The 12,448-nt window shown below is 42.1% G+C and overlaps 1 protein-coding gene across 2 annotated transcripts in view; it reads right to left on the reverse strand.

Moving 5' to 3' along the window:
- Nucleotides 1-12,448, reverse strand: part of ATG4B (autophagy related 4B cysteine peptidase) — a 483,533-nt gene that overhangs the window by 348,269 nt on the left and 122,816 nt on the right. For both annotated transcript variants that reach the window (XM_069213627.1, XM_069213626.1), the window contains exons 3-4: nt 11,247-11,318; nt 9,786-9,884 (exon numbers count right to left, since the gene is read on the reverse strand). In XM_069213627.1, coding sequence (XP_069069728.1) covers nt 9,786-9,884; nt 11,247-11,318 — 171 coding nt within the window. The remainder of the gene's footprint in view (nt 1-9,785; nt 9,885-11,246; nt 11,319-12,448) is intronic.

Below are 12,448 nucleotides of genomic sequence, written 5' to 3' on the forward strand. Positions count from 1 at the left end.
GGTTGTCCCCTGTCTCCCCTGCTTTTTGCCCTGACAGTAGAGACATTCGCGGCATGGATCCACCAGGATCTTGTAGTTAGGGGGATAAAGGTTCCAGGAGGATGGGAAGAGGGTATATCATTATATGCTGACGACCTTGAACTCTATGTATCGAAGCCTTCCCTTACTACTGGTAGGCTCATGCAAATATTCAGAATTTTTTGTAGAACACTTTGGATATACCATGGCTTCCCCGCTGGAAAAACTCAAGGGGGACGTCACCCACTGGCACGGCCTACCACTGACCGTGATGGGTAAGGAAGCTCTCTATAAAATGATGAGCCTGCTGTGACTCTTATATGTCATGTAGAACTCATCCCAGGGAAGTTTTTTGTACCATAGACTCAGAGGTATGCAGACTCATGGTGGCCGGAGCTCGCCAAGGATTGCCCTGGCCTAGCTACAGCAAGGGGTGTATGAGGGGGGACTGGTAATTCTGGACATTCGAACATACTACTGGGCATCCCACCTTCTCAAAGTCAATGAATGGGTGTTTGTGGATCAGCAGGATCCGGCGTACAGGCTTGATGGGCACATAATGGGGAGGGGTGGACCCACAGCCTTACTGCATGATGCCAGACATGAACGAACCCTGCCGCACCTTACGAGGGTTGTGATTCAAGCCTGGAAAGACGCAAACAAATACCTAAGGTGGGCAGGGAAACTCACTGACCTCTCACCACTATGGCATAGGCGTGTGAGGCTTGCAAGGATTTCAGAAGAGAAAGTTGATAGGAAAAGAACACCTGGGAGATGTATGGAGGGGACAGGCATTCATCAGTTTTGAGATGCTTAAGGAGGAATACATTCTGGCGACCACTGAACATTATCATTATTTGCAGCTGGGGCATGCTCTGAGGAGGCATATCCAGAAAAGAGATCAGCTGCCAGAAACATCCCCACTGGAGGATAGGTTCCTGTTAGAACCACTTCCCAAAAACGGAAGCTCAGTGATGTACAGGAAATTAATCAAGAATTCCCCAGCCTTGCTGAGTAAATTGAGGGAGGCTTTGGAGGACAACGTTGGACACTTAAAATATGATGAGTGGGTGACGGCCCTTGGAAGCCCGAGGGACATAGCCATCAGGGCCTGGTTCTGACTACTCCAGTTTAAAATCCTGCATAGATCATACTCTTCTCATCCATTGCTACACAAAATTGGTAGGGCGGGGAACTCACTATGTTTGAGAGACTGCAATAAAGAAGGCACATTCATACACATGGAGATGTCCCTTGATACAGGATTACTGGGCCAGATTAGTCTGGGAGATGTGCCAGTCCACTGCACTAGAAATACCTCTGGACTCTAAATGGCTCTTACTGGGAGTATCAGGGGAAAACACATGGCCTACAAATAAGGAAATTTGGTTGAGACTGGCATCAGAAGTAGCCAAACATAATATAGCAAGAGCCTGGGGGGGGCACAGCCACCCCTCGAGTAATAGATTGGCAGCTCTACTAGGATTGGTACCAGAGAGCCAATAAAGCTGTATAAAAAGGCAGGGGCTGCCCCAGGAAGTGGGAGAAAGTATGGGGAGACTGGGCGATGATCCGTGGTGGGGGAGTTTAGAGGGGCCCTAGGGAGAGCTTGGAGAATGGGAACTAAGGGTGGAGAAGAGGGTTTTCCTCAGAGGTGAAGAGGGTTTTCCTCAGAGGTGTAGTGGCCGTAAAAGTGCCATAAAGGTTTTGATTACATACTCTTTGGTATTATGCAAAAAGTGTTGGATTCTTATGCATGTATCTTCTATGCTCCAGTGAGCACAAAAGTTTGAACTTAGTATTTTGAATTACAATAAAAAAATATATATAAAAAAAAAAAGAAAAAAAAAGAGATTGCTCAGGCATGTATCGACCAGTTCCCTAGTCATGCCAATAACAGTCACTTGGGGAATACCGACAGGTCCTCATGGTGAAATCAATTCCTTCTTTGCAAAGCAGGCCAATTAGGCCAAGAGGCCAATTAGGACAAGAGGATCACCTTTAAACTCCTCACCCACGCACACAAGGCTCTACACGACACCGGACCCACCTACCTGAACACCAGACTCAACTTCTACGTTCCCTCACGTCAACTACGCTCTGCCAACCTTGCCCTCGCCATCGTCCCCCGAATCCAGCGCAAGACCTCTGGCGGCAGATCCTTCTCCTACCTTGCCGCCAAGACCTGGAACGCACTCCCGACCTCACTACGCCAGACCCTGGACCTCCTCACCTTCAGGAGACTCCTCAAGACATGGCTCTTCGAACGATAGCAGCACCACCCCCCCCCCAACCCCCCCCCCCCCAGCGCCTCAAAACCCTAACGGGTACATAGCGCGCTTTATAAATTATTGATTGATTGATTGATTGACTTACACAACTGCCATGGTAGCAATAGCAAGGATATTGACAAGGAGTACCACGGTTCTTCCTTGAAGTTCTCTGACCAGCTTTAACCTAGAAGGCCATCAGTCACGCTCTTTTGTGAATCTCTGGTTGACTGATTTCAGACCCAAGGTTCATTGCTTCTGTCTATTACAGCAGTCAGCTCCTCCTGCAGGGCTAGGTCACTCTTTCTCCACCTCATTCAGGCAGGAATAACCAGGTGATTCAGCACCAAACAGGCAGGTCTTTCTGCAGTTCAGATTTTAGATAATGTACCCTCACCTCTGGGAAACTGGCTTTCAGGGAAACACTAGCTCTGGTGGCACAGAAACCCTCTGGTTACTCTGTGCATGACTGTCTTCTTGGTCAGAGAGAACTTGGAACTGGACCAACAAGTGGGTCAACAGTCCCCACTCTTATACAGGCACAGCAGACAAGACATATATTCTCAGTCTGCACTTTCAGTAGCTGATTAGGTATGGTTCAACTGTCGGACCTCGTGCTGTAGCTTGGCGCAGGCTGCCAGCAATCCCGTGTGGGTAGATGAATCTCTCTTTCTCGCGGCTGACAGGGGTCATCAGCTTGCAGACCTTAGAAAGATGAAGCTGTAGATAGTTCCCACACGGTGAAGTATTTGTTTTGCTTTGCATTCAATATCTTATAAATATAACCTGCTGTGTATATTGCAAACTGATATATTTTGTTTGATTAACGCGGACTTGAAAGCTACTAATTCGTCATACATAAATATTGTGGTTGGGGAAGAATTAACAACAATAAAAGTCTTCTTTGACCTCAGAAGTGCATTTCTGTTGTGTTATGTTAGTGCTTAGAAACTAAATAAGAGGAAAGCACTACAATTGGTACCAGGAGTCGTGGGGTCGGTCACTAAGAGGTGATTAAGAGGGTGTTGACGAGTTGGTAGATTTCTAAGTGCACGCTTTAAAAGTGTAATTGTTTCTGTTGTTTGGAGAATTACAGAAATTGTTTTCTGTTTGGGGAATCACAGTAGCACGGCAGACCATGTCTGAGAATACATGTGTTGATAAACTGCCTGATGGTGCTAAGAAAAACTGTGAATTGTTTTCTGTTTGGGGAATTACAGAAGAAAATGCATGTGTAGCTAAAATGCCTGATAATGTTTTGAGAAATAATTCCTGTTGTAAATATGTAGAAAACGTGTGTTTTGGAAGTAATGATGACAGAAAAGTCTGGATACCTTTATCTGCTTACAGAGAAATGCAGGAGAAATGTAGGAAGTTGGAACATGAAAATAGGAATTTACGTGAGCAAATTAGCCAGGATACAATAATTCAAAATAATGCTGAAAGTTATAAAAATGAAGAATCTTTCTTGTCCCATTCCAGTAATGAGGGGGTTAAGACAGCTCCGAGCTGCTTTGAGTTTTCGTGTGAGCCAGGGTTTTTGGCAGCCAAAATGCATTCCTTAACTGATAACACGGACGAGAGAGACCAGAATGTGATTTACGAGTTACCGTTGCAAAATGCACAAGTAAAACGAAAGATTTTAGAGCAAGAGCCGACTTTCATTAGCTTGTTTGATTTTTGGAAAAAGAATAGCCCTCATTTGAGTGAAATCCTAACACTTTTGTATATGGTCACTGTGAAAAATTATATGCAGCTGCGCGCTTGTGATTTGGCAAATGAAATAATGCAGACTTTAGGTTTCTGCGCAGTGCAAGAAGGAAATACTTATGTACATGTAAATCAAGAACAAGGAAAGAAAATAGTGCCCCTAGCTAGAATCATACAATGGATCTGGTACTTGCAAGACAGGGCTAGAGTACCACAGGTAAAAGAGTTATCAATGAAGTTGTGTGCACCATTTGAATTCGTGTCTACTGAAGATAAAAAGCATGTTTGTTTTACTAATGATTCATTGACTGAAATGTTGTTTTCTGGCACCGTAGAAGGAACAGCGTTGTATAATGTGTGTCAGATTTTAAAGCAAGAGCTACGTGAGATGTGTCATTTTTATGCTGATTTTTGGTTCATTGCTAATGTTTTAGCACTTAATGGTTCAATTACCTTGCAGATGTTAATGAGAAAAATGCAGAGAGAGAAGTGTTCACCCAGAATTCTGCCTTAGTGGGGATGGCTAAGTGGGTGCCCCAGAAATGTGAACAGCTGAGAGAAAAAGCCACTTACAGGTGGGCAGAGATGAGAGAGATGCACATTCCCCTAGATTTGATAAAAACTGTGCAGCACGCACAAAAGCAATCTGTCATGCAAGCAGTCACAGAGCAGTTGGGGAGAGGAAAGTTACCAGGACAGAAATGGCAAATTGATCAGGTTTTAGGGAAAGTGATTGCTGCAGATTACCAAGGAAAAATCGAAATTATGCTGATACCTAGAAAAGAATCTGATTCATTCATACAAATTGGAGACAGAATGGCCCAAATTGACAAAAGTGCAGTGAATGGAGGTTTGGTAAAGAATGAGTCTGCCCCAGCCCTTCTGACAGTGCAAGAAAAGGGAAGCTGTGGTGCAGCAGATAAAAACCTCAGTGCTGGTGTGTGGGCTGAAGCCCCAAGTGATCCTCCAGACCCTGCAGAAAATATAACAAAGGGCCCCAAAAACGTCCTGCTGATTATAAAACAGGGAAAGAAAGAGGAAGGGTGCAGTTTAAATGAAAAATGTTATTTGCAAGAAAAGTCATACTTGTTTCTTTTGCAGATCCTACCACGTTTCGCCACTGTCTATGAGTGTGCTGTGTGGTCCCCTTTCCAGTGTGTGCGTGTGGGGTCGGGGAAGGGACCGAATCCCCAACCTGAACCTGGCTGAGTAAAGTGCCAGCACCATGGATCCATTTTGCGCAAACTGCGCCTTCAGTTCAAGTTCAACTTGTTTGATCGCATTCTTCCACTGGAACTAAGCTGTGTTTTTTTTTTTTTTTTTTTTTTTTTTCCTTCTCGTATGGACTTTTGCTCATCTTCCAGCAAACCTTTCAGGTGGACCGTGCACCTTTACATGAGCAGAACTCATGCCACATCAAATTGCTAACACTGTTGAATTAGAGACTCACTCAGAGTATAAAAATTGCCCAGTCTTTTCTGTATAGATGTATCTGATGTGAAAGGTTATGAAATCTATATGTTAATTTTTTTGTTTTTGTTTGAAACAAGAGATATGTGAAACAAAAATTCATTGGTCAAAGGGCGGAATGTACTGCCATTTGATAAGTTTTGTTTTGACCAATGACTTTGTGTTTCACCACTGCGCATATTAGTTGCTCAATGTTCACCAGTAGCACATGGTATGTTTTGTTCAGTTGAGCCGCCTATGGGCTTTGACATGGCATTAGCCATTACTTTCTGTATTCAGTTTAGCCGCCTATGGGCTTTGACATTGCATTAGTCATTACATTCTGTATTCTGCCTATTGGCTTTGACATGGCATTAGCCATTACTTTCTGTATTCAGTTTAGCCGCCTATGGGCTTTGACATTGCATTAGTCATTACATTCTGTATTCTGCCTATTGGCTTTGACATGCTGTATCCAGTCTAGCCGCCTATTGGCTTTGACATTGCATTCCTATTGGCTTTGACATGATGTATTCAATTTAGCTGCCTATTGACTTTGACATGCTATTAGATATTCTGCCTATTGGCTTTGACATTATATTATATATTGCATTTTGTATTCAGCTTAACTGCCTATTGGCTTTGACATGATATTATACATTACATTTTGTATTCAGCTCCGCTGCCTATTGGCTTTGACATGATATCATATATTGCATTTTATATTCAGCTCAGCTGCCTATTGGCTTTGACATGATATTATACATTGCATTTTGTATTCAGCTCAGCTGCCTATGGGCTTTGACATGATATAAGACATTGCATTTTGTATTCAGCTTAGATGCCTATTGGCTTTGACATGACACTAGACATTGCATTTGATATTTAGGTTAGCTGCCTATTGCCTTTAACATGACATTGCATTTGATATTTAGGTAAGCTGCCCATTGCCTTTAACGTGGAGTTAGACATTGCAGTTGAGAATCCAAGCTGTATTTTTCCAAGCTGTGTTTTTGCACCAGAGAACCAAGATGTTTTTCTCACAGTAGACTAGACATGATAAGAGAGAGTACATGGGTGTTGTTTTCTCTTCGCTTGAGCTTGGGAACAGGAGTAGTCTTGGAGATCTGGCCAGTCTCCAAAAGGCTTGCTCAGTTTCCCAGGTCTGAGAGGAGGGGGCACACCTTTGTAACGGATGTAACAGGCTGCAGAGAGTAAGATTCGAATCTGCCGGACCTCGTGCTGGAGCTTGGCGCAGGCTGCCAGCAATCCCGTGTGGGTAGATGAATCTCTCTTTCTCGCGGCTGACAGGGGTCATCAGCTTGCAGACCTTAGAAAGATGAAGCTGTAGATAGTTCCCACACGGTGAAGTATTTGTTTTGCTTTGCATTCAATATCTTATAAATATAACCTGCTGTGTATATTGCAAACTGATATATTTTGTTTGATTAACGCGGACTTGAAAGCTACTAATTCGTCATACATAAATATTGTGGTTGGGGAAGAATTAACAACAATAAAAGTCTTCTTTGACCTCAGAAGTGCATTTCTGTTGTGTTATGTTAGTGCTTAGAAACTAAATAAGAGGAAAGCACTACACACTCTCAAGTGCATCATTGGGGCACCACTCTAGGACAGAACTCTTGTCACAAGTTAGGCCTTAGCAGGATTAGTGTGAGGCTGGGGCCTTAAATCTAAAAACTGGGATAACGGACAGTCACAGCGGGGCACACAGGGGCAGAAAACATAACTGGATACCATGAAGTGGACACTCCCGTCCCAAAAAGCACCCTGAATACAGATGTTGCCATTTTCTCTGTCATGTTAAGTCATACAGGCATAACCAGTGCAATATTGAGAAGACAGACACTGTCAACAAACAACAACAAGACTGAAGCAAGGCTAGTAGACATTCACTAGTAGTTTCCTTCATCCTGTGCCTTTCGCTTCCAAGCTATTTCACCTTGGTCCTTTCTATATTCTTTCTCTCTAGCTGTTTCTTTCCCCCACAACTTTCATCTGCCATATCACCTTCAGTATGCTTTTACTTAGCCCTTCCTCTCTTACCATTCACCTTGGATCTTTCCTCCATTCCATTTTCCTGTACAGTATCCTACGCTTCACTCTGGCTCTACCACCTTGACTCTTCATCAGCACAGTCTCTTTTAACCTGGCTCTTTCTCTCATCTGATGAATATTTAATTCTAACCGTATGTTCTTCACTCTAGTTACAGGTTGCTTTCTCTTTACCTCACTCCCCATTTCTCAACTGCGCCCTAGCACATAGCATTCCACACGATTCTATCTTTCCAATGTGACTTCACATCACCTTTACTCCTCCATTCACAACTATTTTCTGTCGCTCAACTTCCAGGAATACATCTAGACAACAATTTGAATTTAAAAAACATGTGCTGACCATATCACAAATGCTTTATGTTGCCAATGGACACTGAGAGGATACCTAGATATAAATCAGCATTTGGAGCACAAAGTCTGAATATGCCTTTATAATAGATTAGTTAAGCTAGGAATCTGTGAGTACTACAATGAAAACACCTTTTATTTATTTCTTAAAGGCTGGGTGGTTAAGTGTAATAAGTGCTGGAAAAATAAGTCTTACTCGACAAGCAGTCCAGCAACATTGCATCTGTGGTCATGTAAGTGCAGTGACAGGTTCACATAAATATATTTCGAGCACCACTTTGTACCACATGCACACCATCAAAATACTTCTCATAAAGAGCACTCCAGACAAAAACACTCACACTTGCTTTTTCTAAGGTAAGTATATGCAAAAGGGACTGCATCTCTCACACATCTTTACTACATGATTGCTGCACCACTGTTAGAAGCTCTCCTTCCAACCTTAGGTAAGACACTAAAACATATCCCACGAAGGCAACTCTATAAACATCAAAAACAATGAAAGAAGCAGCCTCTTATTCACACATCTGATTCTGCTATTGAAACTTTTCTAGGGCATGAAGCACTATACAAATGTTACAATATGTTGCAACATTTTGGTGAGGGTGTGTATGTTTCATTTTGGAACCTAGTGCAATGGCACTTAGGAAGGATGCATGAAGCGTTCATTTAGCCTGGGTGTATTCCCTTCACTTACAGAATCCCATATTACTGCATGTCTTCCTACACTATGGAAACCTCATGCCACCTACACATCCAAAGGAGGACTTTTGAGCCAGCACTCATGATACCACCATCTAGGGTAACCACTGTTAATCGAGTCAAATTATGGAAAGTTACAAAGAAAATTTTACTGCAAGTCTTCCTACACTATGGAAACCGCATGCCACCTACATATCCAAAGAAGGACTTTTGAGCCAGCCCTCATGATACCATCATCTAGGGTAACCACAGTTAACCGAGTCAAATTATGGAAAGTTACTAAGAAAATTCTGGAATAGGGGGTAATTTTAAAGATGGAAATTCTGGACAGAATGGCAATATTACAGACATAACACAAGTGTGACAATGGCACAGGGCTCAAGCTATATCTCACTGATGAGGCCTAGGTAGATTTGAAATTACTAGTGTTTCTGTTCAGAGTGGACCTGACTTGGCAGTTTGGATCAGACTGTTCCTATTGGAAAAGTAGAAGTCTGATTTTCATAGGGCTGGTGTTTGGAGTTGTTTAGTAGGTGAAACACAATGGACTGGACTTGCTGCTACACGCAAGAGGCTGAGACTATCTGCAAACATTCAACCAACCACCTTTATGTTTTCCTTACTGTGATACTCAAAGTGTGACAGGTATGCCGAGATGTGGGTTATGCCATCACCGTGCCGCAAATCAAGCTTTGTTTTGCTTGTAAGGCCTATGTAGGCCAAGAATGGTCTGCGGTTGCTTCTCTTCCTATTCAGAGAGGAACTGACTTAGCTGACAGATTTGAATATCACAGGTCTCTGTCTAGAGGCAAAGTTTGTAAAAACCGATGGACTGAAGTGAAGTCCCGAACAGCTGCCAGTGGCTGAGACTATTTGTAAGCATGTCACCCATCATCTTTATATTTTAATCAGTAATTCAGGGTCTGCCACAATACAGAGCAGAACTATAGTTGCAATGAGGAATAACTGAGTCTACACTCTTTGGAAAAATAAACATACAAACAAATGGATGTTTTAAGGACAGAACAGCTACATAGAGGACTGTCCTTGTAAAATACAGACAGCTGGCTGCTCTACCATCTCTGTAATTACCAAGCAACGGGAGGATCTCAAAGGCTTTTCAATGTTTACACCTTGCTGTAAAGGGCAGTTACATCCTGTGGGGATTCTATTCCTCTAACATCCAATTTAACAGAAGATACCACTTACCTTGACCCAGATGACGACATACTAAAGCTTGAGCAAAGATCATCTGTCCGCAGCGAAGCATGCAGCCCCAGCCTGTGTCTGAGGTTGGACCCATTCCACCTATAAAAAGATGCAATAAACAAACTTGCAACTTGAAACACATTGCACAAAACATATCCTGTGCCACAACACACAACCGGAACTTACGTAAAATATTAAGAACATTTCCACCCTCTTCTCAAGACATTATTACAACGGTAGCAGAGGTTTTATCAATTTTCACACATCCCCAACACTAAAAAAAGTAGGGAAGTGTTACGGTCAGACATATTTTATAAACACAATGTAGTAGTCCTGAAACAGGAGCTTCACAATATCAGACACTCTGCTACCAACAGGTGTGAATGTATCATCTACCAAAGGTTTCTGCTGATAAGCAATCAAACAAGACTATATTGGAGCACACAAATATGAATTGTAAGCACGGAAAGGTATGACATGTGAGTTCAAAAATGGAAACAAACTGTCAGTTTATTTGATGCCAAGAATAGGTTGGCAGCCAATTGATTTGCAAACAAGGATGACAGCCTTCAGTAGGTGAGCAGCCAACACGTATTTCGTCCTATTGACTTTCTCACGGCTTATGTATGCATGTATATAATTAGTCCAAAGTAACAGTTGTTGTCTGTCTTGTCTAAAAAATGCCCGAGGTTGATGGTTCGTTGTCAGTGTGTAGTATATCACCAGGATAAATACTTGGCACGGTCATTGATTAGTATACCATTGTAATAAGAGAGAGAATGTTATGAAATTGCCCAATCGCCTTAACTTTTAAGGAACTGAATATAAGCGTTAAAGGCTGTGATACATCTGAGTAAATTAATTGAGCTCGTAGCTGCAAGTAGTAGTATTGACTCTACATCTGTGCACTACCACACACTGACAGTGAACCATCTCCTCATTTGCATTTTTTGGACAGCTGAGACAACAACTGTTACTAAGGACTAATTATATGCATGCATACAGTATTATTGACAAAGTCCATAGGACGAAACGTAATGGCTGCTATCCTCTACTGAAGACTGTCATCCTATGTTTGCAAATCAGTACTTAGCAACAGATAAATTACCAGTCAGCTTGTTTCCATTTTTAGACCCACTAATCATACCTTTATCAATACTTACAACTTATTTTTGTGTGCTCCAATAGCATCTTGCATGATTGCTCTTCACAGGACATTCACAGCCAGTCCCTTCTCTTCCCAGTCAGCGAGGCTAGAGTTAACTAGGAATGAGCCACAATGACTGGTCATGGTTGGGTTAGACTATATGAAAGTGCCACAGCTCTGGTTGGTGAAAGGCTGAAGCATCAGCACACCCAACTGAAAAACATACTTTCTCTTTACACTGTTCCAAATAGTAAGCTATTGTAGTTCTACCAAGGACATACATATGGAAGAATAGAAAAGACAATGTTTTGTACCTATAGCTGGAAAGTTTTTCCTGTAGGTAAACCAGAGTCGAGATGCCACGTCACAAAATATTTCTTCTTTCTCTGAAATAATAGAAAGAAAAGAGAAAGTCATGTATTTTTTTCTCTGCAACATTATACAAGGAGATGATTGCCAGTTGAAGATCAACCAGGAACTATATTCTGGAAGGCAAAGAGGGTAAGAACACTACAGAAGGCAACAATGCTAAACCAATGGGCCAAGGGGGAACGCAGTTGAAGGAAGAGACCATGGGGAAAAGGAGTTTACACCCTAATAGACTATGGCCTCTACACGAGGGAAAAGCTTTGTGAATACGCATGAAACAGATGCATGAACCTTTATAAAGAGAATGAAAAAAGGCACAAGCTGAATATGGAAGGGATTGGATTCAGCATCATGAATTGTTCTAGCATATTCTCATCAGTTACATCTAACATGTTCTGTTCTTCATGAGGTTAGCAGGGAAGACTGTTAAAAGGGTTTACATGCCCCCACTACCTTCTATGATCAGTAAAACGTGCCTTAGGACAGTCTTAATTTGCTTGATCTAAATGTTTCTGCCTCTAAAAGTGATACGTTATGAAATATGTGCCTATTTTCTGCCTTAGAAATCTTCTCATTCTCATTTATTCTGCCTGGAACTTTCCAGTCCACCTTTTCTCGAACATCCCATCATGTTCTCCCACTTTTCTCACAACAGAACTCCCACAATGTTCCTATTAGTTTCATGTAGGCCCCCGCCATGTCTTGCAGTCGTTCCCTCACATTACAAGCTCGACTACACCTCCTAAAAACAGACTTTCTGGTCTTCACATCTGAGAAGGTGAGTAATCAGTAGACTATACATTCTGCTCCAATATGTGTGGCCTTAATACTTCCCTTCTAACTGGAAGTTAATCAGTGGTGCCCTTAACTTACTATCCAATGCACTGAACCCTCTAGTCAACAAAATTGAATTTCTATGTCAAGAAATTAATCTTAGTGGCCTCAAATTTATAACATGAGAATCTCTGTCACCGATTTCCCAAAATCAACTTCAGAAAATGCCAAACTATGTGATTCTACTACTCCAAGGACTTTGTGATCCATTCTCAGACACAAAAATGACCTCATCCAAACAGAACAGTGCCACCTCTCCTCCTACAAGAGATAGAAACGCTAGTTGAGTACTATGACCAAAATGCTGATAAGA

The sequence above is a fragment of the Pleurodeles waltl genome, chromosome 11, assembly GCF_031143425.1.
Source record: "Pleurodeles waltl isolate 20211129_DDA chromosome 11, aPleWal1.hap1.20221129, whole genome shotgun sequence".
Taxonomy (NCBI): Eukaryota; Metazoa; Chordata; class Amphibia; order Caudata; family Salamandridae; genus Pleurodeles; species Pleurodeles waltl.